General features: G+C 43.7%; 1 protein-coding gene across 5 annotated transcripts in view; it reads right to left on the reverse strand.

Annotated features, from left to right (window-relative positions):
* Window positions 1-24838, reverse strand: part of myo3a (myosin IIIA) — an 80017-nt gene that overhangs the window by 24763 nt on the left and 30416 nt on the right. For 2 of the 5 annotated variants that reach the window (XM_065019477.1, XM_065019475.1), the window contains exons 6-21: window positions 20697-20773; window positions 19417-19470; window positions 18645-18790; window positions 14767-14832; window positions 14201-14356; window positions 12034-12075; window positions 8435-8534; window positions 7036-7152; window positions 5736-5840; window positions 5524-5607; window positions 5149-5351; window positions 3884-3982; window positions 3641-3755; window positions 2116-2242; window positions 972-1182; window positions 596-743 (exon numbers count right to left, since the gene is read on the reverse strand). In XM_065019477.1, the coding sequence (XP_064875549.1) occupies window positions 596-743; window positions 972-1182; window positions 2116-2242; window positions 3641-3755; window positions 3884-3982; window positions 5149-5351; window positions 5524-5607; window positions 5736-5840; window positions 7036-7152; window positions 8435-8534; window positions 12034-12075; window positions 14201-14356; window positions 14767-14832; window positions 18645-18790; window positions 19417-19470; window positions 20697-20773 (1850 nt within the window). The remainder of the gene's footprint in view (window positions 1-595; window positions 744-971; window positions 1183-2115; window positions 2243-3640; window positions 3756-3883; window positions 3983-5148; window positions 5352-5523; window positions 5608-5735; window positions 5841-7035; window positions 7153-8434; window positions 8535-12033; window positions 12076-14200; window positions 14357-14766; window positions 14833-18644; window positions 18791-19416; window positions 19471-20696; window positions 20774-24838) is intronic. The other 3 variants (XM_029661276.2, XM_065019476.1, XM_029661277.2) reach the window with 3 other exon arrangements.

Below are 24838 nucleotides of genomic sequence, written 5' to 3' on the forward strand. Positions count from 1 at the left end.
TCTTCAGGAAGGATGTAGTCTATCAAGAGCCTGATGTTACAATACCGGTATGATGGTTCTGAGGAGATATACGTTGTTCTACAGATGTCTTACTGTGCAGAATTTAGTCAGGACAGTCGAGACAAATATATTGTACACTTAGCACGGTAGAAAAAGCCTTGCGTTCTGTACATACAGTACATCTATATATCGGGGCCTTATGCCAGACTTTGCCCTGGTGCGTCCTACACTGACTGTCTTTAACTCCTAATTGACCCTCCTTTGCAATGATTTATGGAACCTCTCTATGGGGTTAGACTAAAGCATTTAACATGAGCAAACCATTCTCTGCCTGAGGCAAAAGCGCACCCCAGAGACGACGGCTGGGGAATTGTCATCCCTTACAAGCGGAAGGATATTTCACCCTTACGCACTCTGTTAAAGAGCCAGGTGGACAAACGACGATGCGTTATCACCATTTAAATGGAAATCAAGTCGTATCCAAAGGTGAAAAGTGCTTTGAAATGCTTCCCTGGAGGCATAGGCACACTCAGATGAGTATTCATACTATTTCAGAGAGAGACGACTATGTTAGCGACAAGGAGGAATGGGCTACCTGCTCCCAGGCGAATATGTGTTGGTTGAAGTAGAACTGGATCTGTTCGTTGGCGATGTTGATGCAGAGCTGCTCAAACGAGTTCCTCTTGAAGTTCTCAAAGCCAAAGATGTCCAGGATGCCAATGTTCAGGCCCTTGTCATCCTCTCTGTCAGGGGGAGATCAGAAATGATTAGGTATTAAGGAAGAGTATTAGAAAGGATGAGGTAGGAGAGAGACAGATCAGGAAGGTTTTATAATGATGACAGTCGTTACGATTAGCACCTACTAGTGAGGTTTATGTTCATTTTCAGGGCATCCGCACGCACGCACGCACACACTCACTCACACACGCACTCACACACGCACAAGCACACACACACGCGCGCTCTCTTACCCTAGGTGTGTGTCGGGTCGGAGCAGGGTGTTGATGCGGTTGACGATCCAGCTGAAGAGTCTGCCGTATAAGGCCTTGCCCATGGCATCCCTCACCTCCGTGGCCTTGTCCACCGTGTTGGGCCTGACGATGGTCTCGCCCCGGGCCACTACGCAGTGGGACGTCAGGGCCTCCTGGAGCTCGTCTGGACGGATACACAGCAGCGACGCCGCTGTGGGGAGAAACCCAGGGATGGAAAGAATGTATAGCTACTGGATGCTGTCACCATAGAAACGGCCCTGCGGTATTGACGTTTGCATGTAGATTTGCAGCGACAACACAGATAAAATGCACATGAACATGGATATAGACATGCGGTGTGGGTAGACAGGCAGCAGGGAGGACATTGTTGGGACGATATACTGTATGTGTATGCAAACATGATGAAAATGTACACATTCAGAGAGATATCCTGTACACGTACTTTACACATAAACCAGACATAGTCAAACACAAAAAGAGGACCTATTAAAAAAGATGCAGATATCCCACATGCGCGCATTCAGCAAAACAAAACCATACATGACACGCCACATCAACAAGGACACAAATCTCAACATACACACAGACATGAATACAGCCACACTGACACAGACACGCACATTCATAGTTATCAAAACGAGATAACACTTCTTCAAACTGCAGCTGGTAAAATACGATAACTGGCTCTCACACCATGATACAGATGCTGGACCACACTCTTAGAAAATAAATGGTTCCAAAAGGGTTATTCGGCTGTCCCCATAGGTGAACCCTTTTTGAGTTTCATGTAGAACCCTCTGTGGAAAGGGTTTTTACATGGAACCCAAAAGGGTTCTACCTGGAACCAAAACAGTTATACCTGGAACCAAAGAGGGTTATTCAAAGGGTTCTCATAAATTAAATTAAAATCATCAAACACAACTTAGTCCCCATGTCAGGCGTGTCAAGCTGAATTTAAAGGGACTGCATGTAAACAGGCTTGGGATACTGTAGTGCTTTATATCTCCAGCGTTCACGCTAAGCTGGCCTCTCTGGAGAGGTAATGGGCATTAGCGGGGAAAGAGGTGATGGTCATGTTTGCTTTACATCACACCAGGTGCTGGACTGTGCGTCTGTGTCTCACCATTCTCCAGAACTGCTATGTTGGAGATGTTGCTTTTGTCGGTTTGGTGCTCGGAGGCCACAGAGGTAAACTCAATGTCGCCTGAGTTTAGGATAGCAGCCAGAGTACTGTACACACTGCCCAGCTCCTAAGGGTTCAAAATGTGTGATTAAACTTGACCTTATTGTTCAGAATATAACACATTCATACTTTGATACAAAGTCATGGAATAATCATTTGGAGATTTCATCTGAAGGCTTTTTCATAGATTCAGTGGTTCTATTGGAACTACCTAGTTAATAGCCTTGGGGCTTGGTAGCCTACAATCTGACAGAATTCCTACATCACACAAACACAAGTCTGTTTGATGGCTTTGGCATCACTGTCACATGCCGTGTCCTAATGTCACTATACTCAGACTGACATGACACCGACAAGCTCGTGATAACTCTGCTCTCTCTTGATGGGGAGCTGCTATCCAACAGCTAGCACGGTTTAAAACACCTCTCCTCCAATGTGAACTACTTGTTTGTGTGTATGTACTGACATGTATGTGTAACACACACACACACACACAGACACACACACAGACACAGACACACACACACACACACACACACACACACACACACACACACACAGACACAGACACAGACACAGACACAGACACAGACACACAGACACAGACACAGACACAGACACAGACACAGACACAGACACAGACACAGACACAGACACAGACACACACACACACACACACACACACACACACACACACACACACACACACACACACACAATTCATGTTAATGTTTTTATTAAGTGTCTGTAAATTCTGTAATGTCTTCTCCGTCTTGTGCCGGACCTCAGTAAGACTAGCTATCGCCATAGGCGTCGGCTAATGGGGATCCTAATGAAATGAAATCAGAATCCATTTCATCCAAATCAGAGATGCACTTTAGATGCACCCTGTCTTTATGTGCAAGGTAGACAGGAGAATGGGAGATAGCCGTACTAGCAGAGTGGTTAGCGATTATAGTGATTATACTGTACATACGATAAGTACTATTGACTTGTGGAACCCAGAGGCAATCAGTTATTTACGGCACTTCCTTGGGCTTCATCAGTGTCCATGTTGCTAATTGCAAACTGTACAAGGCATCATGCCACAGTCCACACTGGCTCATATGACAGCCTAACACTGGAAATCATTCTCTTGACCGTTCAACCAGAATGGGCCTCTTTTCCTGGAACTGTTTCATGGCCATTTGCAAATTTCATTGCACATGAATACTTTTTTTTCTCCTTTGAATTCCTCATTTACTATAATTTCCCCTTTTCACAGCCGAGGCAATAAAATAGGAGCCATTTGTGGGAAAAAAAAGCATCATAACATGGCAAAGGCACTCTCCACATTGAGAGCAACCTAGTAAAAAATCATCCAGGCTTTAACTGAGAACGGTTATGTCGGTAACCTTTGGACAGGAGGTTGCTTTTCTTTGCTTTAGGAATCAGCGATGAACCCAATGTACTATAGTGTATGTACCTCCAGGGTAAAGCCGATGACTTTGAAACACTGTTCCACCGAGTCAAACTGCTCCTTGTAGAAGGTGTTGTTCACTATGTCAGGGCCCAATTTAATGTGCTCGTTGAACAGATACCTGGGACAGAAGACAGGAAAATAAACCACAATTAATAAGGTCATGATTGGTGGGGTAACGGCAGCAAAGCAGGGTATTTGGGAAAGTATAGGGTTAGGAGAGATAGGAAGGTTAATTGCGGGACCTACTTGGGGGTTTTGCTGTCTGATAGCTTGTAGTGGGCAAGTTTCTTCCGCTCAGCTAGACCAGCGTAGATGTAGTAGAATATGTGGAAGTTCTTCTCACCTCTGTAGGGACAGTCACAGGACAGGTATATATGTCTTCACATATGAATATATTTGATGATTGAAACACAAAGACTATTAATCCCATCCAAGTCTGTCAGCTATGGTTGCCTAAGATTACCAGAAGCTTATTTACAATCTCATAAAAAGCCAAAGACATAGTAAGATGTACTCCGAAAACACATAATTGGCAAGCAACCAAGCTAATCTAGACTGCTGTGTTAATTCAGTTGTGATAGACTGTCATCAGTTTTAACGATATTTGTCATGCAATACTTATCACATCCGATTATAGGCTTCATGATGGTTGCATTTAAACCTCTCATTTTAATATAATTTTACCCCCCCCCCTCCCTTTGGCACCAAAGACAATATAACCCCATGGGAGAAGGGACACTTTGAATCTAGGCAGTAGGTACATAGTTAACTGACAGACAACATTACTCTCAGAGAGTGCACCGATCCTTCACCCTCAGTCTGAATTTATTTACCAAGAGCAAAAAGTCACCCTTTGAAGCCCCAATGAGGAGACGTCGACAGCTAGAATCTTTGATCAAACAGGAAATAAGCTATCCACTCTCACTCTACCCTCTGCACTCCCTGGTCATGGGATATTACAACAGGAGAAATAAGCTATCCACTCTCACTCTACCCTCTGCACTCCCTGGTCATGGGATATTACAACAGGAGAAATAAGCTATCCACTCTCACTCTACCCTCTGCACTCCCTGGTCATGGGATATTACAACAGGAGAAATAAGCTATCCACTCTCACTCTACCCTCTGCACTCCCTGGTCATGGGATATTACAACAGGAGAAATAAGCTATCCACTCTCACTCTACCCTCTGCACTCCCTGGTCATGGGATATTACAACAGGAGCAATAAGCTGCAGTGGGAAGGCACTTCCACCAGCTTCAGAGGGACAGAGGAAAAAATCTTCCAGTTATCCCTTGCCCTTCTTGACCAGAGGCTGCTAAAAAATTATAGAAGTAATGTCTTTTGAGCCAAATAGATGGACCCACATATTAATTGGCCATTGGCCACAATCGTAATGTTGTTGTCGTGTGAAAGTCACAAGAATGCCTTATACGTATTACATGAAGGCTATGTGCCAGTCAGATGAGGGCCATATGAATGCCTTAGTGAAGCTGTCTGAGGGGTCTTACGTGGCCTGATGGACGACGCGGGATTTCTCCAGGAGGTATTCTGAGATTTGCGCTCCGACAACGGTCCCCCCGCAGGTAAACTTCATCTCCAGGTATTTCCCGAAGCGGCTGGAGTTGTCGTTGATGGCGGTGCATGCGTTCCCAAAAGCCTCCACCAAGTTATTGACCAATAGGATCTTCTCTTGGAGTGATCGATTATTGGCCTGCAAAGATGTGGACGATCAGCATAAAAACGTATCATTTTAAGCGACGAGTAACAATGAAAGCATGATCTGCAATGGTGCACTGTAACAGGCAGAGTATCATGTTTGCCGTCACAAGCCAACATGAAGTGCCGTAATTACATTCTATGTCATTCTTACGACCGTATCTCACCTTTCCAAGCACCGTGAGCTGCTCGACCAATAGATGGGCGCTCTCTGTCTTTCCTGCACCACTCTCTCCACTGATTACAATGCACTGCACAGAAACAACCAATCCCCAGTTACTATGGTATTCTGGTCTACTGACATGTTGATATGCTCGTACAGCACAGAGTGGAACGTACTGTATCATTCATACATTACAGTTGACACGGACTTGTGTACCTGGTCTGCGTTGTATGACACCATGGACTGGTAGGCTATGTCAGCGACAGCAAAGATGTGTGGCGGGTTCGCGGTGCGTTTCGCTCCTATGTACATCTTTGTGTACTGTGCCAGGAAAAGGATAAGGCACATGTAAGGGGATTTCATTTGAATTTGATACCAACAAGTAAGTTAGCTACACTATATGCAGCTAAAATGGGCTGACTCAAATACAACAACCTTCTAGCTGCCTTCTAGTATAGCAAAAAGACAAAGAGATTAAAGACGTGCTCTGGAACTTTGGAGCGTAATATGTATATATTTTTTTAAACCTCCCTCTTTGAGCTGGATGTGTCATTGTGTAGTTCATACATGCCTAATCTATGAGCATAATTACGATCTTACATCAATTAGCCACGAAATCCCTAGTTTGAAAGCGACTGTTTTCTGGAGGATATGCCATTTTCTTTCGATTTTCCCACACATGGGCCAGCCCCCTAGCAACTCGAGTTCAACCAATGAGCTTCAGCCCCTCGCCAATTGAGGGACAGCTAGCAAGAGGCACATCATGCACACACAGCAGAGCGAGAGTGAGCCATTTACTTTATGTTCATATTCCTTTTATTCATTCTAATTGTTGTTGCATTGTTGAGAAGGAACCCGCAAGTAAGCATTTCGTTGGACGGTGTATAACCCACATATGACTAATAAAACTTGAAACTTTTGGCTCGTGAGTGCTACTTTCAGAACTATTTTCAGAACGACTGGCTAGAAAGTACACAAAAGTACCGGAGAATCTCTTCAAGCAATCTTCAAAAATGTAATGACTAGTTATGACTAGTTTAATTATGTGCAACATGCCACAATGGACAATATAACTTCAAAATAGTATCAGGGCATTTTGTCTTGAAGGGTTCAATTACAAAAACATCAGCAGTTCAGTAAAGACAAGCACCATTTTTACAGAACAGCATAAACTATGAAAAGAGAGGCAGTGAAGAAACCGTGTGATAAATGGAAAAGTGTGACCAGTGAAGAGAGAAAGAGAGAGAGAGAGAGAGAGAGAGCGAGAGAGAGAGAGAGAGAGAGAGAGAGAGAGAGAGAGAGAGAGAGAGAGAGAGAGAGAGAGAGAGAGAGAGAGAGAGATTAAGAGAGTGAGAGACAACGGGAGCGTGGAAGGGAAAGAGGAAATGGGGCACTGGGGCCCTAATGAGATACGGTCGGGTACATTCAGTAGTGTCTGTTTGGCCACATTAACACACACGCTCGCAGGAATACACACAGACAGACAAACACACATCGCACACACAAATACACACACCTGTGGGCTATACAGCTCCATCTTGTGAAATGGGTTAACTGCAATGAGGATGTCTCCAACGTAGGTATAGATCTGGTCCTTGGCATAGCGCCTCTGAAGCTGCTCTGTGACTGAATTCTGGGAAGAGATCAAACATGCGCACTGAATATTGTGACATTCAAAGGTAATAATTGATGTTTGAAGAGACGTCATCACAGTGTTTCAGTATCATTTGACGAGGGCCTCGGTGCAGAGCAATGATTACCGAGGAAACATTGCAGTAAGATGAAACACTTATTAGGATTGCTTACAGTATGCTGGCAAATTGGCAATATATCTGTCAGTGTAAATAAGCATTATGCAACGTAATAAATGTACACTGTCGTTGATCACATGAATATGAGAATCTGGACTCAGTTCCGTTCATCATCTCAACCTTGATTCCATTAGGCATTGTGCTTAGATCATACATTCTGTTTCCACCCCCTCTCTCGGGCCAGACTAGGATATAAACAAAACCAGCCATCTAGAAGAATGGGCAAAAATATCCTGAGGCGACTGAGTAATTTGTATGTTTCAATATGTCAATGGAGCACTCAGCTTTGATAAATCACCCTAAATGTGTTTACTATATAGCTATTTTGCTTCTATATTCATTTAATACCGGTGTAGAGACTAGAGGGAAGTAATTCTGAGAGGAAACACTGTCCTAACTTAAACTGTGGGTGGTTATCAATAACCTACACTCATAGAACAAATGGTGCTATCTAGAACCTAAAAGGGCACTTTGGCTGTGCCCATAGGATAACCATTTAGAGAAAAAATGTGGGTTGAAGGTAGAACTCTTTTGGGTTCCAGGTAAATCCCTTTCCACAGAAACCCAAAAGGAACACAAAAGGGTTATATCTGGACCCAAAAAAGGTTCTCCTATGGGGACAGTTGAAGAACCCTTTTGGGAACCTTTTTTTTTTTACAAGAGTGTAGGTCAGGTATGGCAGCTTTGATGGGGATGGAGGCAACAAAAAATCTGAACTCATCATGAGGGGCTGCAGTGGCTCATGGGTCTGTGTACCCACATCCACACCCACACATGCAGTCAGAGCTAGCCCTAGCCCTTTGGGGGCCATAAGCGGTAAAAAATAAAAGTTGCTTCCGTTTTGGGAAATGTATCCGTGGGCCTACAAAATGGGAAGTCAGCCACCAGTTGCCCCTCCCTGACCTAGGTTATTAATACCAAGTGAGAATAAATAAAACCACCTTGACACTGATTAACACAAAGCTGATTCAATTGTATGTGTGGATCTGAAAGGATTGGCTAGATTTGAGCAATATGGCTAAGAATTCCACCTATCGGCTAAGGGGAAGCTATTACCGTGTTGATAATACATATCCGATATCTTCAGCCAATTGAATCTCTTACCTCATCAAGTACTTCCAGGGTGACAAGGTCATCCACTTCGTCGGGGGTGGGGCTTGATGACATAATTTGACCACCTTTCTTGGTGTGGATGCGCTCATGCCTACAACACAGGATGCAATATAAAGTCTAAAGCAACTAGTTGCATCTAAACAACTAACTTATAACAGCAACATAGCTGATAAGTGATTGCAGTAGATTCATCCAGCATTTAACAATGGCTTCACATTACATTCCTCTATAAAGTTATTTTCTTAAAACTGCAACGCCTTGACTCCTTTTTCTCTTTTTACTCTCTATCTACTTAAATTAAACAAATCTCCCACATCCACACACTCCCACATAAAAATACTACAGTTGACTATGGAATACTACAGAACTTAGCATAGAATTCTGTAGTAAACTGTAGTATACTGTAGAATACTATACTACACACTTTAGTATTCCACGATCGTGTGTAGTACTTACTATATCATTTTGTAGTATACTGTAGAATACTATAGTAAATACCACAGTATACTAGTTTGCAAAAACACTACAGTCCGCAAAAACAATGCCGTTTTAAAAAACTATATTACAGTATTTCATTTTCATACCTACAGGACGTTAGCTCTCCAGGAACAGGGTAGGAGAGCCCTGATCTAGCTCTATTCAAGCTGTGCTTCTACACAAGCTTTTTGCCCACGATGACAATTTAGCTGCATGACTATCCAGACACTCCTCTCCTAGTTGTCCTTTCAACCCCTCTTGAGTGCGACTCCAAGAAAGCGTTTACCTCCCCAGGCGGATAAAGGTTGAGGCTGACCACAACAGAGCTTGACCAACTCTTAAACAAATAAATTGTTGGTCCCCACTATTGTTATTGTGTCTAACTGGCTAGTAGCTCCTTTCCCTGTTTTTTCCCTCCCTGCCTTGAATGGTGCCATGACATGTCTTAATCCACGCTGTCTGACTCTACTGGCTGGTTGTGCTAAACCTGATTGTAAAATGGTGCTGAATTTTTTTTTTAAACTGAACCTTTATTTAACTGGGCAAGTCAGTTAAGAACACATTCTTATTTTCAATGACGGCCTTGGAACAGTGGGTTAACTGCCTTGTTCAGGGGCAGAATGACACATGTTTTACCTTGTCAGCTCGGGGATTGGATCTTGCAACCTTTCAGTTACTCGTTCAACCACTAAGCTACCTGCCACCCCCTTGGCTGGTGTTTTTACAAACATTTTCCAATCCTCGCTTGACCAGCAACACGTTCCAGTATTGTGGAAAAACTCAATGATTCTACCCATTCCTCAAGCATCTAATCCCTCTGTGCTGAATGACTTGACATCCTTAGTAATGAAGTGCCTTGAGAAAATTGTGAAAAGTCATGTGTTCTCAGCGCCACCCAGAAACTCCTCGACCCGTATCAGTTTGCTTATCAGCCCAGTAGAGGAGTTGATGATGCCATTCTTATACTCCTCAACATGTTCTATAGACATCTAGAGGGTGTAGTCTCCTCAACATGTTCTATAGACATCTAGAGGGTGTAGTCTCCTCAACATGGTCTATAGACATCTAGAGGGTGTAGTCTCCTCAACATGGTCTATAGACATCTAGAGGGTGTAGTCTCCTCAACATGTTCTATAGACATCTAGAGGGTGTAGTCTCCTCAACATGTTCTATAGACATCTAGAGGGTGTAGTCTCCTCAACATGTTCTATAGACATCTAGAGGGTGTAGTCTCCTCAACATGTTCTATAAACATCTAGAGGGTGTAGTCTCCTCAACATGGTCTATAGACATCTAGAGGGTGTAGTCTCCTCAACATGTTCTATAGACATCTAGAGGGTGTAGTCTCCTCAACATGGTCTATAGACATCTAGAGGGTGTAGTCTCCTCAACATGTTCTATAGACATCTAGAGGGTGTAGTCTCCTCAATATGTTCTATAGACATCTAGAGGGTGTAGTCTCCTCAACATGGTCTATAGACATCTAGAGGGTGTAGTCTCCTCAACATGTTCTATAGACATCTAGAGGGTGTAGTCTCCTCAACATGGTCTATAGACATCTAGAGGGTGTAGTCTCCTCAACATGTTCTATAGACATCTAGAGGGTGTAGTCTCCTCAACATGTTCTATAGACATCTAGAGGGTGTAGTCTCCTCAACATGTTCTATAGACATCTAGAGCCAAATCCCATGTCAGGGTTTTGTTTGTTGACTTTTCTTCTGCCTTCAACACAATCCAGTCTTACATTCTGGCACAGAGACTCATTCGGCACTTCCCCTTAGATTTGTGGCTGGTTTTGTGGCTGTTGGACTTCCTGAGCCAACGGTCACAGCGGGTCAAAATAGGTCCCCAAGTGTCCGACATACGTACCACCAACACAGGCTCTCCTTGTACACTAATAGTTGTACAGTTCCCATCCTGACAGACACCTCATTAAGTTCGCTGATGACACTGCCTTGATCTGCCTGTTACATGATGACGAGGAACATCATGGCCCGGTCCTAAATTACTTTGTAGAGTGGTGTGACCAATCCCACTTAGTCCTCAATACCAACAAGACCAAAGAGATGTGCATAGACTTCAGGAAGCGCATAACACCTACCTCTGCAACATCAGAGTTCAGAACATAGAGATTGTAGAGGAATACAAATATCTGGGTGTCCTCTTGGACAATAAGCTTCAGTGGAGTAAATGTACTGAGACTGTACTTTCTCAAAAGGCTGGGATCTTTTAATGTTGACTGTACTATACTGACTCTGTTTTACAAATCTTTCATTGAGAGCATTTCAACTGCTTGTATTGTTTGTTGGTTTAACAATGCCACTGTCAGTCAGAGAAATATGCTGACAAGGATTATCACCACAGCAAGTAAGGTACTTGGAGTCAAGCAGACAGGCCTGGATGAGATCTTTAAGGCCAGGGCCCTCTGCAAGGCTCACAAAATCATTTTAGACCCCAGCCACCCCCTGTACCCGGACATTGAACTAATCCCCTCTGGGTGCAGGTATAGGGCACCCCTCGGCAGCAAAAACAGAACTAGACAATCATTTGTGCCAGGTGTGATTTCCCTCCTAAATAGCTTGGGCTAATGTTCCTATCCACCCAGTAAGGCCAGCAGGCTAGTCTCTTTTTATTGCTATGTAACTGTTAGGAAAATTGTATTGTCAATTTGTTTTGTAATTAAACGCCACTTTACATGACAGTGCAACAAAATTTCCCCATGGGGACAATAAAGTCAGTAAAGCTGTGACAATGTCATTTTCCACGCTATTTCATGGGTCATACATTGTTTGATTTGTTAATACATGGGTGTAGGAGGTAAAAACTACAGTCAAAGTTAGACATGAAACAGAAGACGGAGAAACGAACAACACATCTACACTCAAAAGGGTCTAGCCTGACTAAAACACATCTGGAACACGAGGATGACACTGTCATCCTTTGATGTCGACAACAATCATCCAGACACAGCACAATGACTTGATTTCAGCAAAGTGCTGGATTGTGGGTAGGCTACAAACTACAGTCTACAGTTAGGGCTTTGATTAGACAAAAGAAGTGGGCAGGTAACTAGCTACCCCTACAACCCCTACCAGGGCACTCATAACCCCTACCTGTCGTTACTGTCTGTGCTTCTGTCTGTCTTTCCATGATGGCTTAAATGACAGAAATAACATTACAGTTCATAAGCAGGATATGACATCGTTGCAGTGGTTGAACTTGATATCTGGGCTTCAGGGGCCCAACATTCAGTCACTGGTGAAACTTTGAGCCTGAAGGTGACCCAATATCCAGCTGATGTGCAATTTGGATTACTGTCTACATCCAAGTAAAAATTCATGCCTCTCTCCTCCAATGGCAGACAGTTGTGCAACCAGTAGGAACGTAATAGAATGTAATAGAACATAAAGTACTGTGTGGAGTAGGTGAAGCTAGGGTTTGAAAGTTAAGATGAAATAAATCCACTACATTTTCACATTGGATCACGGCATGGGTCCCTTTTGTAGATAACAAGTGACATGACTGTATAATAACATGTCAAACATGCAAGGTTATATAAGAATAGGTCTACATGACCAACAGAGAGATGTCATGAAATATATTATGACATTCATATGGAAGGAGTTTCTAGAATGTTCCATCTGTTGTTTTTTCTTCTTCTTTTATTTCACCTTTATTTAACCAGGTAGGCCAGATCACCTTTATTTAACCAGGTAGGCCAGATCACCTTTATTTAACCAGGTAGGCCAGTTGAGAACACCTTTATTTAACCAGGTAGGCCGGTTGAGAACACCTTTATTTAACCAGGTAGGCCAGTTGAGAACAAGTTCTCATGTACAACTGCGACCTGGCCAAGATAAAGCAAAGCAGTGTGACAAAAACAACAACACAGAGTTACACAAAAACAAACGTACAGTCAATAACACAATAGAAAAATCTATGTACAGTGTGTGCAAATGTAGAAGAGTAGGGAGGTAAGGCAATAAATAGGCCATAGAGGCTAAATAATTACAATTTAGCATTAACACTGGAGTGATAGATGTGCAGATGATGATGTGCAAGTAAAGATACTGGGGTGTAAAAGAGAAAGAGGATAAATAACAATATGGGGATGAGGTAGTTGGGTGTGCTATTTACAGATTGGCTGTGTACAGGTACAGTGCTCAGTGAGCTGCTCTGATGCTTAAAGTTAGAGAGGGAGATATAAGAGTCCAGCTTCAGTGATTTTTGCAATTCGTTCCAGTAATTGGCAGCATAGAACTGAAAAGAAAAGCGGCCAAAGGAAGTGTTGGCTTTGGGGTGACCAGTGAAATATACCTGCTGGAGCGTGTGCTACGGGTGGCTGTTGCTATGGTGACCAGTGAGCTGAGATAAGTCGGGGCTTTACCTAGCAAAGACTTATAGATGACCTGGAGCCAGTGGGTTTGGCAACTAATATGTACTGAGGGCCAGCCAACTAGAGCATACAGGTCACAGTGGTGGGTAGTATATGGGACTTTAGTGACACAAACGGATGGCACTGTGATAGACTACATCCAATTTGTTAGGTAGAGTGTTGGAGGCTATTTTGTAAATTACATCGCCAAAGTCAAAGATCAGTAGGAGAGTCAGTTTTGCGAGGGTATGTTTGGCAGCATGAGTGAAGGAGGCTTTGTTGCAAAATAGGAAGCTGATTCTAGATTTAATTTTGGATTGGAGATGCTTAATGTGAGTCTGGAAGGAGAGTTTACAGTCTAACCAGACACCTAGGTATTTGTAGTCGTCCACATATTCTAAGTCAGAACCGTCCAGAGTAATGATGCTAGTCGGGTGGGAGGGTGCGGGCAACAATCGGTTGAAGAGCATGCACTTAGTTTTACTAGCATTTAAAAGCAGTTGGAGGCCACGGAAGGAGAGTTGTAATGGCACTGAAGCTCGTTTGGAGGCTTGTTAACACAGTGTCCAAAGAAGGGCCAGATATATACAGAATGGTGTCGTCTTCGTAGAGGTGGATCATAGAATCACCAGCAGCAAGAGCGGCATCATTGATATATACAGAGAAAAGAGTCGGCCCAAGAATTTAACCCTGTGGCAGCCCCATAGAGACTGCCAGAGGTCCGAACAAGAGGCCCTCCAATTTTACACACTGAACTCTATCTGAGAAGTAGTTGGTGAACAAGGTGAGACTGTCATTTAATGCAAAGGTCAGTTGAATCCTGAATGCATAGTGCTATGTGGGGCCTTTTTATCTTTTATCTTTCTACCATTGGCTAACAGAGGTCATCTGTATCATGATGGTACCTTGTCTTTCCAGTGGGTCCTATCTGCTGGTTGAGGTCTATGAGTTCCATCAGCTGTTTCTGCAGGATCCTCTCTCGGCCTACAATCTGTCTGATGAACACATGCTGGAGCAGGTCTAGAACGTTAGGCCTCAGCTCAAAGTCCTTGATCAGACATCTGTGGGTGAGACAGTTGGACAGGGAGAATGTTACTTATGCTCTGGGCCTTGCAATCAGCAAGTGAACATTGTGATATTCTGATTCATGCTTCTATTTTATAGGGTGAATGGTTTATGAAGAGCAAATCTGAAGATGATAATAAAACCAAGTATTTTGGCCTGTAAATGAGAGGGAATGTTTACACGTTTGTGCTCTGTAATTAGCAACACACACACACACACACACACACACACACACACGCACACGCACACGCACACACACGCGCACGCGCACACACACACACACACACACACACACACACACACACACACACACACACACACACACACACGCACACACGCACACACACGCACACACACACCAACAGACACATAACATACACACACACCCAGCTCCCATTATACTCACTTGCAGATGAAGTCGTTAAAGTGGTCCGACCACAGCTCCGGCTGGTACAGGGTAGGGGGAGGGTTTCTGTATGGGGGAAATAATCAAAAGATAAGATAAAATGTGAATTACACAGACTGGGAGGAGAACAGAGTCTACGGCTGGGAGCAGGATGATGGAATGATCATCACACTGTGCTTCATTTCAGACACCAAGAGAAATCTCAACGTTAAGCCTGACACTCACATAGGGAAACTTTAAGGCCACTTGGATCTAAGCATTTTGGTGAAAAACACCAACAAACGATTTCGAAGCTAAACAGCACCAGGTTGTACTTGCAGAATGCTGACATAAACTTGTCATGGGACCATCAAAATGTTGACAGGTGTTATGCCAATCGGAAATAACACAGTTATAAGACATTATACCCATTATGCAGACTTTCTCCTCCAATCTCAAAGTATCCATAATGAATACAAAAAAGTGGTCCTTTAACAAGCAAATACAGCCAGAGACTGTAGTTAGCCCCCCAACCCCGACAAGACAAGACCACACCCACTAAGGAACAATAACGCTCATTTGTATAATTCCCTGTCCTGTTTAACGTGGTTCTTTAGGAGAGGGTGCTTGGCGCAGGTTGGAAGAGTTGATATTGACGATATTGATGCATTGGGCCCTTTTCACGTCCGCACTGACAGCGATTCATTGCTGTAATGGGAGGGCATACATCTCCTGGTTATCACACTTAGTTCACACCCCATATAGACAGAGTGTGTGTCAGACATTTAAATGGACTCTGTTCTGCCAACGCTCCCACTATTAAAATGAATTCTTATCTGGAAGACAAACAGGTCTGGAGAAGCTGTGGGGAGGGGATAGTCAACCATCTGCTATCTAGACCTGGATACTGGAGCTGAATGTGGAATCAAGGAGCTGAGAGGAAACAAGGACACCTACTGTAGCGATATACTGGTGAGAGACTAAAGGGTTTTGACCATTGTAAAAGGACGCAGCCATCAGTAATATTGAGTCAAGATAATATCAGTGGTCAAACAAGCTCATCACATCTCATCAAATTCTCATGCAACTAATTCATCTGTGTGATTAGTACAACCTACTCAACGTGTTTAAAATGTGTAATTCCGGGAAATATTTAGACCATTCCTATACACTCCTGTATCTTTCTACTCCTTTACTAAGAACCGTTTTGATCTGAAGAACCCTTTATGGAAGTGTTAGGGTATAACTAGGCTCTCAAATAAAGGCCTTATAATATATGTAATGTATTGTCATAAATAATTACATTTTAAAGGCTAATAAGGCTGGTGGAACCATTCATAGAGGGTACTAGGAAGAATATAAAAGGGTTTCTCGGGTAAACAATTCATAGAGAGTTCTAGGTATAACCATTTACAGGGGGTTCTATGAGTACCCTACATAGTGGGTTCAGGTAGAACCCTCTGTAAAGGCTTTTACCTAGCATCATCAAGGGTTCCCCTATGAGGACAAACTGAAGAGTTTTTTTTTATTACCCTTCCTTCACCTAAATTCATGTATTTTGGACATGTACTGTATGCTGGGACATATTTTGTGTGTGTATGCTTTCCTGGCTGTGTAGTGTGTATTTTAGACTTGACCTGGGGTCTGTTCCCGTCCCTTATCTGTCTGGGTGACTGCTAGGCAGTGCCAGGCCAGAGGGAGTGTTGGCAGAACTGCTCTCTCTGGGATCAAACCGGGATAATCCTGAACACAGGTTCCCTAGCCATAATCCAGTGGAGGAACAGCTTCCGGACATCTTGGGTGATGTCATCGTGGCTATTAAAAGGGGACAGCACTTCAAGCAAAAACACAGCGTGTGCCTTCGCTGGTCACTAGTGTGTGAGTAAGAGAATGAAATTAATCACTGTTGAACTCAAGACCCATTTGAATGCATCAGTGAAATGCATTTACAAACCTGCTCAATGTGTTTGATTACTTGTATACTAGCATGTCTGCTGGCATGACAGGACAGTGTTGGATGTAGAGTGTTGGCAAAACAAAGGAGAAGGGAATTTTGGCAACCAAAAATACAAAAGTCAGTGGCATTCATCCCACTGAATCTATTGAATTTTGTTCATTTAACATGGTTTCTCAATGGAGATCCTGGCCAGCATGGTGAAAGAGGAGTGTGAGGGAAGTGTGTGGAGAGAGCCTGCAGCTCTTGTAACAGCAGTCACAAAGATTCAGAGATAGCTGTGTGATGATGACTGCTCTGGAACAAAAACCCCCAAGCAAAGAGTACACTAACAACAGAGGGGAGAGCTGAGAGAATGGCCTTTGTGTGTGTGTGTGTGTGTGTGTGTGTGTGTGTGTGTGTGTGTGTGTGTGTGTGTGTGTGTGTGTGTGTGTGTGTGTGTGTGTGTGTTTAGACAGAGAGGGTCATAGCAAGAACGAGAGAGATAAAGAGAGAGAGACACACAGACAAAGATAAAGAGAGAGAGAGAGAGAGAGAGAGAGAGAGAGAGAAAGACAGAGACAGAGAGACAGAGAGACAAAGAGAGAGAAAGACAGAGAGAGAGAGAAAGACAGAGAGACAGAGAGACAAAGAGAGAGAAAGACAGAGAGAGAGAGAGAGAGAGAGAGAGAGAGAGAGAGGTGAAAGAAAGAAGGGAGAGGAAGCTACTCTTTTGTCATTTACCATTTGCAATTTTTCCAGTCTAGTGAGGCATGTGTGTGTGACTCTGTGTGTTGGTGCACACAGTGGTGGGGTGGAGATGGACAAAATGTTATGGCGTCAAGATGACAGCGGTGATGAGCGCTTGTGCACCCGCCTCACAGCCTGAAGACCAACGACAGTAATCAATAACCATTCACCTCCTCCGCCCCCAACACAGTGGGGGCAGAGGAGGAAAAAGATGATCTAGACTCCCCTCCCTATGATGATCTAGACACCCCTCCCTATTTATCCACAGAAAGAGGAGGATCACAGTAAATAGCAGAGAGAGGTGGTACGTCTAAGCTGCTGTAATGCAAAAGAAAGCTATCTATTCATTTAGCCTTCTGACAGATCCAAGCCCCGCAGACAGTTGTATAGAAGGACAATTCATCTCGCTGGCTACAGAACTGTAGAGTGCAAATGGTTTTGTAAATTGCAGTCCAAACTGCCTGCACTGCCCTACTTTGACGTTCTATTCTACCAACTGAAAAGTGCAGTAATAAAACCTAGTTGTGATGTTTGTGTTGCTCTTTTGTGTATGAAGGGCCCTCACAGTGTTCTACAGGAGCACCATCGAGAGCATACTGTCAGGCTGCGTCACAGCCTGGTACGGCAACTCCACCGCCGCTGACCGCATGGCTCTTCAGAGGGTGGTACGCTCAGCCCGAATGCACCATTGTGTGCACACTGCCTGCCCTCCAGGACACCTACAACACCAGGTGTCGCAGGAAGGCCAAGAAGATCATCAGGGACCTCAGCCTCGCCACGGCCTGTTCTCCCCATTTTCATCACTCAAATGCGGGCAGTACCCAAGCATTATGGCTAAAACTAAGACTGGCCAATAGCTTCTACCCCCAGACCATCAGGCTGCTGAATAGCCACCACTAGTTAGCTACCTGCTACCCCTGCCCCCCACTGACTTTCTACCACCCCTCAACAGATATCTACCCTACCCCAATGGACATTTGTCATTATGAATAGCCACCACGGCTGCCATCTGTGTAGCAGTTAGATTGCTAGGCTGATGTTAGTTGTTGGGGTAACGTCTCGTTGTCTGATATCTAACAACAGATGTTAGACATAGCTAACGCCTAGCCTTTAGCTCAGTGATTTAGGAAAATACTTCCTGCTCTGTTGGTTATCTTGCACTGAAAACCCCGGTTCAATCCCCAGATGGTTAAATGTGCAGTTATAGGAGCCTGACCTGGGGATTTTGAAGAGAGCTCTCATTGGATGGAGGTCGGAGAGGGGCGGGTCTCCATCTCCCAGCTCTATGGCAGTAATGCCCAGGGACCAGACGTCACAGCGAGCGTCATACGTGGAGTCCAACTGCTGCTCACACGCTATAACCTGTAGACGGAGACACGCGCACACACCCTCATTACGATTAGCAGCAGGAAAATGCAGTCTGTCTTTCTAATAGTTTCAAAAAGCTTGTCTAAGGAGAATATTATTGAGAGTGTCTTGGGAGTTACGGGCACACCTTTATCAACAACTGCTGCAGGCATCTACAGGGAATATTGTACAGATAGGGCACACACGTACACACACACACACACACACACACACACACACACACACACACACACACACACACACACACACACACACACACAGATAGACCATCATCAAGAGTACACACACACACACACACACACACACACACACACACACACACACACACACACACACACACACACACACACACACAGATAGACCATCATCAAGAGCACACACACACACACACACACACACACACACACACACACAGATAGACCATCATCAAGTGTACACACACACGCATGCACGCACGCACGCACACGCACGCACGCACACACGCACACACACACACACACACACACACACACACACACACACACACACACACACAAACCGCCATCAACAATATCCTTAGGCCAAAATGGCATCCCACTAACAAAATATATCTCCCCATAGGAGACACATACGGTACGTACACAGACAGAGCATCGATACACACAGTTAAATCCACACCCAGACACCTCAATCACCTGCAGGGAAACAACAGTAATCATTCCCAAGGTACATACTTTAGTAGCGTACTCAAAAAAATGCATAATATTGTCCAAACATAACAATTACAACATCATTAAGACACCTTTATCGACAAGGGTCCCAAAATGAAATATTCTAAATGACAAAACGTCACATGAACATAGTGAAGTACACATTAACGTGCAGAATGCACACCATAGCACAGTACACATTAACGTGCAGAATGCACACCATAGCACAGTACACACGCACAAACATAGATGAAGAGTAGTGTCATGAACATGTCACAACTCACAAGAATAACAAGAAACCATAAGCAATACGGAATCTTCATCTCAACAGTCATGAAGAATATTCAGCATTTACGACAACAAGAAAAGCCAAGCAGATACATTAGAATCCATCTTGCCTTACCCTCAACTCAAATCCACTAAATTTGAGGTACTCTTATCTTTTTCCAACAAAGCACAGTAGGTACCATCCAACCCTTCGTAAAATACTTCCAAAACTGTCAGAGAAACCTTACGATAGCCTATCGACTATCGGCCGCACTCCTCTCTCTGGTTCTGTCCGGTGTTCTGTACGCTGTTGCTTTTTAAAAAGTATTTTTTTAAACTCAAATGGTCCACCTGAAAGGACATCCACCTCCGAATCTAATGTCATTAGTTATACTCTATGTAAACGTTATGTAAAATGCCATTTCTCCGCGTGAGTTAACACCAAATACATTTGCAAAGTGGATGTAAAGGTCATGTAAAAAAAAAGAAGGACGTCCGTTTTAACCAGGTCACCTTCAGCATCGTGTTGTAGTGTGAGCCAGCCAAGCGCTAGTGTCTTGTGACAGACAAGAACATTGAGTAGCTGGTCAGAGGCCAACACTCAGGTGAGATTTGGTTCTTATTCGGGGCTCCCGAGTGGCGCAGCGGTCTAAGGCAGTTCATCCCAGTGCTAGAGGCGTCACTACAGACAACCTGGTCCAAATCCAGGCTGTATCACAACCGGCTGTGATCTCATAGCGGAGCACAATTGACCCAGTGTCGTCCAGGTTTGGCCGGGGTAGGCCGTCATTGTAAACAAGAATATGTTCTTAACTGACTTGCCTAGTTAAACAAAAGTCAAATAAATCAATTCTACTTATCAGGGTCAACAAAAGTCAGCATTCTTTCTACAGGTCCAGTGTTGGGTGCCGTGTAAGTGTCTAGCGAGGTAAAGGGAGGCCTACCTCCGGCGCCATCCAAAAAGGTGTTCCCACCGAGGTGTTCCTACGGAGACGAGTGTTCGTCAACTGGGCCGAAACACCTGCACAAAGACACAAGGACAACATAGCTCAATTAAATAGGAACCACAGTATGAACGGCTGTATACTTTGAGACATCACAGTTCAGTTACATAGGACATCTATAGATTTTTTTTCATCTCATGTCCATCAGACAGAAACCAGAGCAGCTGGTTCCGATGATGAGCTGTCATAGGGTCAAAGAGGGAAGTTCTATTCATATTCCAGCTGGGATGGATGAAGTAAACGAAATTCCCCGACCCACTCTGTTAGTCATGATGGTGCGGTCACTGGTGACATTGAACGAAAACAGACGTGTGCACGCATGCACGCATGCACGCACGCATGCACGCACGCACGCACACACGCACACTCGCACACACGCACACACGCACACACACACACACACACACACACACACACACACACACACACACACACACACACACACACACACACACACACACACACACACACACACATACATACATAGCCTCAAACATAGCCTAAACACACGCCAACTTGTGATCGCTCTCAAGCAAATGATGGATTGCTTTGAATTACAAATACCCCCAAGTGATTTAGCAGTGCATTTGACTAGAAATCCATCATGAACAAACCTCAGAACGACTATATTAGCACTTGCTTTCTATTCTACACAATACTGACTAACCCATTCAAACCATGACATGATTTAATTTATTTGGTAAGTGTTCCCGTTATCTTCTGGTCATTTTGAAAGGAGACTGTATACAATTCAAACAGCTATGTCTACGGTGGATATTTAACTAAGAATTATTCTAAAGGTCCAGTCAATCTGAATAGGACCATGAGTCGTCTCTTCACTGTGGCCATAGCCATTATCAGAAGGCTGGTTTCTCTTCCTACCTTCACAGTTAGGAGGGTAGGAAGATGTCACACACATGATGTGGGTGTAACACTCATGTGCAGTGGTGTAAAGTACTTTAATGTAATACTTAAGTCTTTTTTGGGGGGGGGGGGGGGGGGTATCTGTACTTTCAACTTTACCGTTGAACTTTTACTTCACTACGTTCCTAAAGACAATAATATACTTTTTACTCCATACATTTCCATACAGTACTCGTTATATTTTGTATGCTTAGTAGGACAGAAAAATTGTCAAATTCACGCACTTATCCAGAGACCATCCCTTGTCATCCCTACTGCCTGATCTGGCAGACTCACTAAACACACGTTTCATTTGTAAATGATGTCTGAGTGCTACTGGCTATCTGTCAATTTAAAATACAAGAAAATGATGCCGTCTGGTTTGCTTAAAAATAAGGACTTTGAAATGATTTATACTTTTACTTTGGATACTTAAGTATATTTTAGCATTTACATTTAATTTTGATACTTAAATATATTTAAAACCAAATACTTTTACTCAAGTAGAATTTTACTGGGTGATTTTCACTTTCACTTGAGTCATTTTCGATTAAGGTATCTTTACTTTTACTCAAGTATGACAATTGGGTACTTTTTCCACCACTGCTCATGTGTTCATATCAAAATGTCTGGACAATCAGCGAAAGGCCGAGCCACAGTCGTGACTCCAGACTCCAGTCCAGACAAATCAGTGTGAAGCTGCAGTAGGTGGTAGAGGAGCAGCTTGAACTGAATCCACCAATGGGCACTAGGTTATCAACAGAATGCAGCGAGACTACTACGGACTGAGAGAGAAGCTGTGCATCAACAACTAGCTGTGTGGTTACTATGTGCTTATATGTTTAAACAGACAACTGGAGAATTCCAAAGTGTTTTACAATACAGTATATGACATGTTGCTAGCATAGATGAATATACAGTATACAGTACACTCCATCTGAGTCAACAAATCACACGTGTAAAACAATGTTAATGTTGGCTTTTATCTATGCTGTATGTAACTGTATAGTGAATATGAATGAACTAGAGTATAAGACGATGTTATTTGTAAAGAGTATATAATGGATATCTCTCCGAGGACTTCCTTGTTGAATGGGTTAAACTGCATTCTGGATGGAATGAATAGGCAGGAGAAGGACTGCAGTAAGCAGCAGATTCTCAACGGTGCTGTAGCAAACATCAAAAGGGATTAGGATTATATGCAGGAGGGGATATACACAGGGCTGACACACTGTGCTGCACGTGCACGTGCACACACACACACACGCTCATGCATGCACACACACACACAAACGATGCATGCACGAACACATGCATGTTACTAGCAGAAAAATGTTTGCACAGATAGTCAGTACACAGACACATTTGAGTCATTTATCAGAGCGACTTAGGTTAAGTGCCTTGCTCAAGGGCACATCGACAGACTTTTCACCTAGTCGGGATTGCGATTCAAACCAGCAACCATTCGGTTACCGGCCCAATGCTCTGAATCGCTAGGCTACCTGCTTACACACACACACACACACACACACACACACAGAAAACCTACACCCAATCAAACACACACGTCCTACACACATACGTTCACACATATTAACTCGTATGCACAAAGACAGGCCCTGACACGTATGCACAAAGACAGGCCCTGACACGTATGCACAAAGACAGGCCCTGACACGTATGCACAAAGACAGGCCCTGACACGTATGCACAAAGACAGCCCTATAAAAAGCCCCCGTGGCCTTTCTTTTTCTACAACATTACCCAGAGGCAGGGCCCGGCGGAACACCCTTAATAATCATCAGAGAGATAACACTGTCAATTAGCATATTCATTAAGGAACTGAAAAGATGGCCTCCATCCATATTCTTCTTCTCTTTTTCAGGGCTTTTTTTTCTCAGGGTGGTGATGAGTCACTGCAGGGGTTTTATCTTTTCAGCTGCTTAGTGTAGCGTGGGACGTGCCAGTCCCCCACATGGACAACTATTAGCCTCGGCGTGACGCAGGACACGCGTGGAGCACGTGTCTTCCTCTATCTTCCTCTCTCTCGCTCTCTCTGTCCCCCCATCTCTCCTAGCCACCTATGTCCAGCCCCCTGTATCACCACTGTCTGTCTATTTCGTCGCTCTGGGCCGTCTGTCTGTCTGTCTGTCTGTCTGTCTGTCTGTCGCTCCACGTATCAATGTGCCCATTGATATATTCCCCAACCTTTTTCTTATCAAAATCAGTTACCAGGATTCCGGAGAGAAGCGAAATACAATTTTTCCTGCACAGCATGACAGCCTATTGGAATAAATGTGCAGTTGAGTGTCTTTTAGTTTTCACAGTGGGTGAGATAACATGGTTCGCCAACCCCAACAAGAGTAGACTACATTAATTCACTGGAAGAGGATTTGGGTGATTCTCACCATAATGACAGCACATTTGAAGCTAAATGAAGAAACATAAACTCTTCTCTGTTCCCATGACAATCTTTTGTTTTTGTCATAGCAACACATATTTATGCGGCAAGTAGCCTAGCGGTTAAGAGCGTTTGGTCAGTAACCAAAAGGTCGCTGCTCGAATCCCTGAGCTGACTAGGTGACAAATCCGTCGATGTGTCCTTGAACAAGGCTCCTTCCTGTAAGTCGCTCTGGAAAAGAGCGCCTGCAAATTATATATTTTTTAGATGCATAACATTTTGATACCCCCCCCCTTTCGAATCAGTGATATGTATAATAGTTTACAGCCTCAGAAACACTGATGAAACCAACATAACACCACACTGTAAAACACAGATCTCTGTACCTCTGTACAAACGTACGGGGCGTTATGTATTTCTGATGGGGTGCTAATCAAAATGAAGGCATGCTTGATCAAATGAATCTGACCATGGGATATTCAGACAGCCTCAAACACTCCTAGTTGTTTATAGGTCACCTCCTAACTCTGTATTCATAATGTAGAGTGTAGCACTGGTATTTGTGTGGAGGACTTCGCTAAATCAGATCATACAGAAGGGTCATTTGAAAGGGAGGGGGTACAGTGTGTTTCCTGGAGTGCAGGTTTGATTGAATCCTGCCCTCATTTGAATGAAGTATTCATGGGGAATGTGGTGCGTGAAATATTAAACAACAAAGTGGAAGGAGAACATTGTGTGTCCAAATGACAACTTCTCTGTAACAACATCGAAGCTTTTC

This window comes from Oncorhynchus nerka, linkage group LG6 (genome assembly GCF_034236695.1).
Source record: "Oncorhynchus nerka isolate Pitt River linkage group LG6, Oner_Uvic_2.0, whole genome shotgun sequence".
Lineage (NCBI taxonomy): Eukaryota > Metazoa > Chordata > Actinopteri > Salmoniformes > Salmonidae > Oncorhynchus > Oncorhynchus nerka.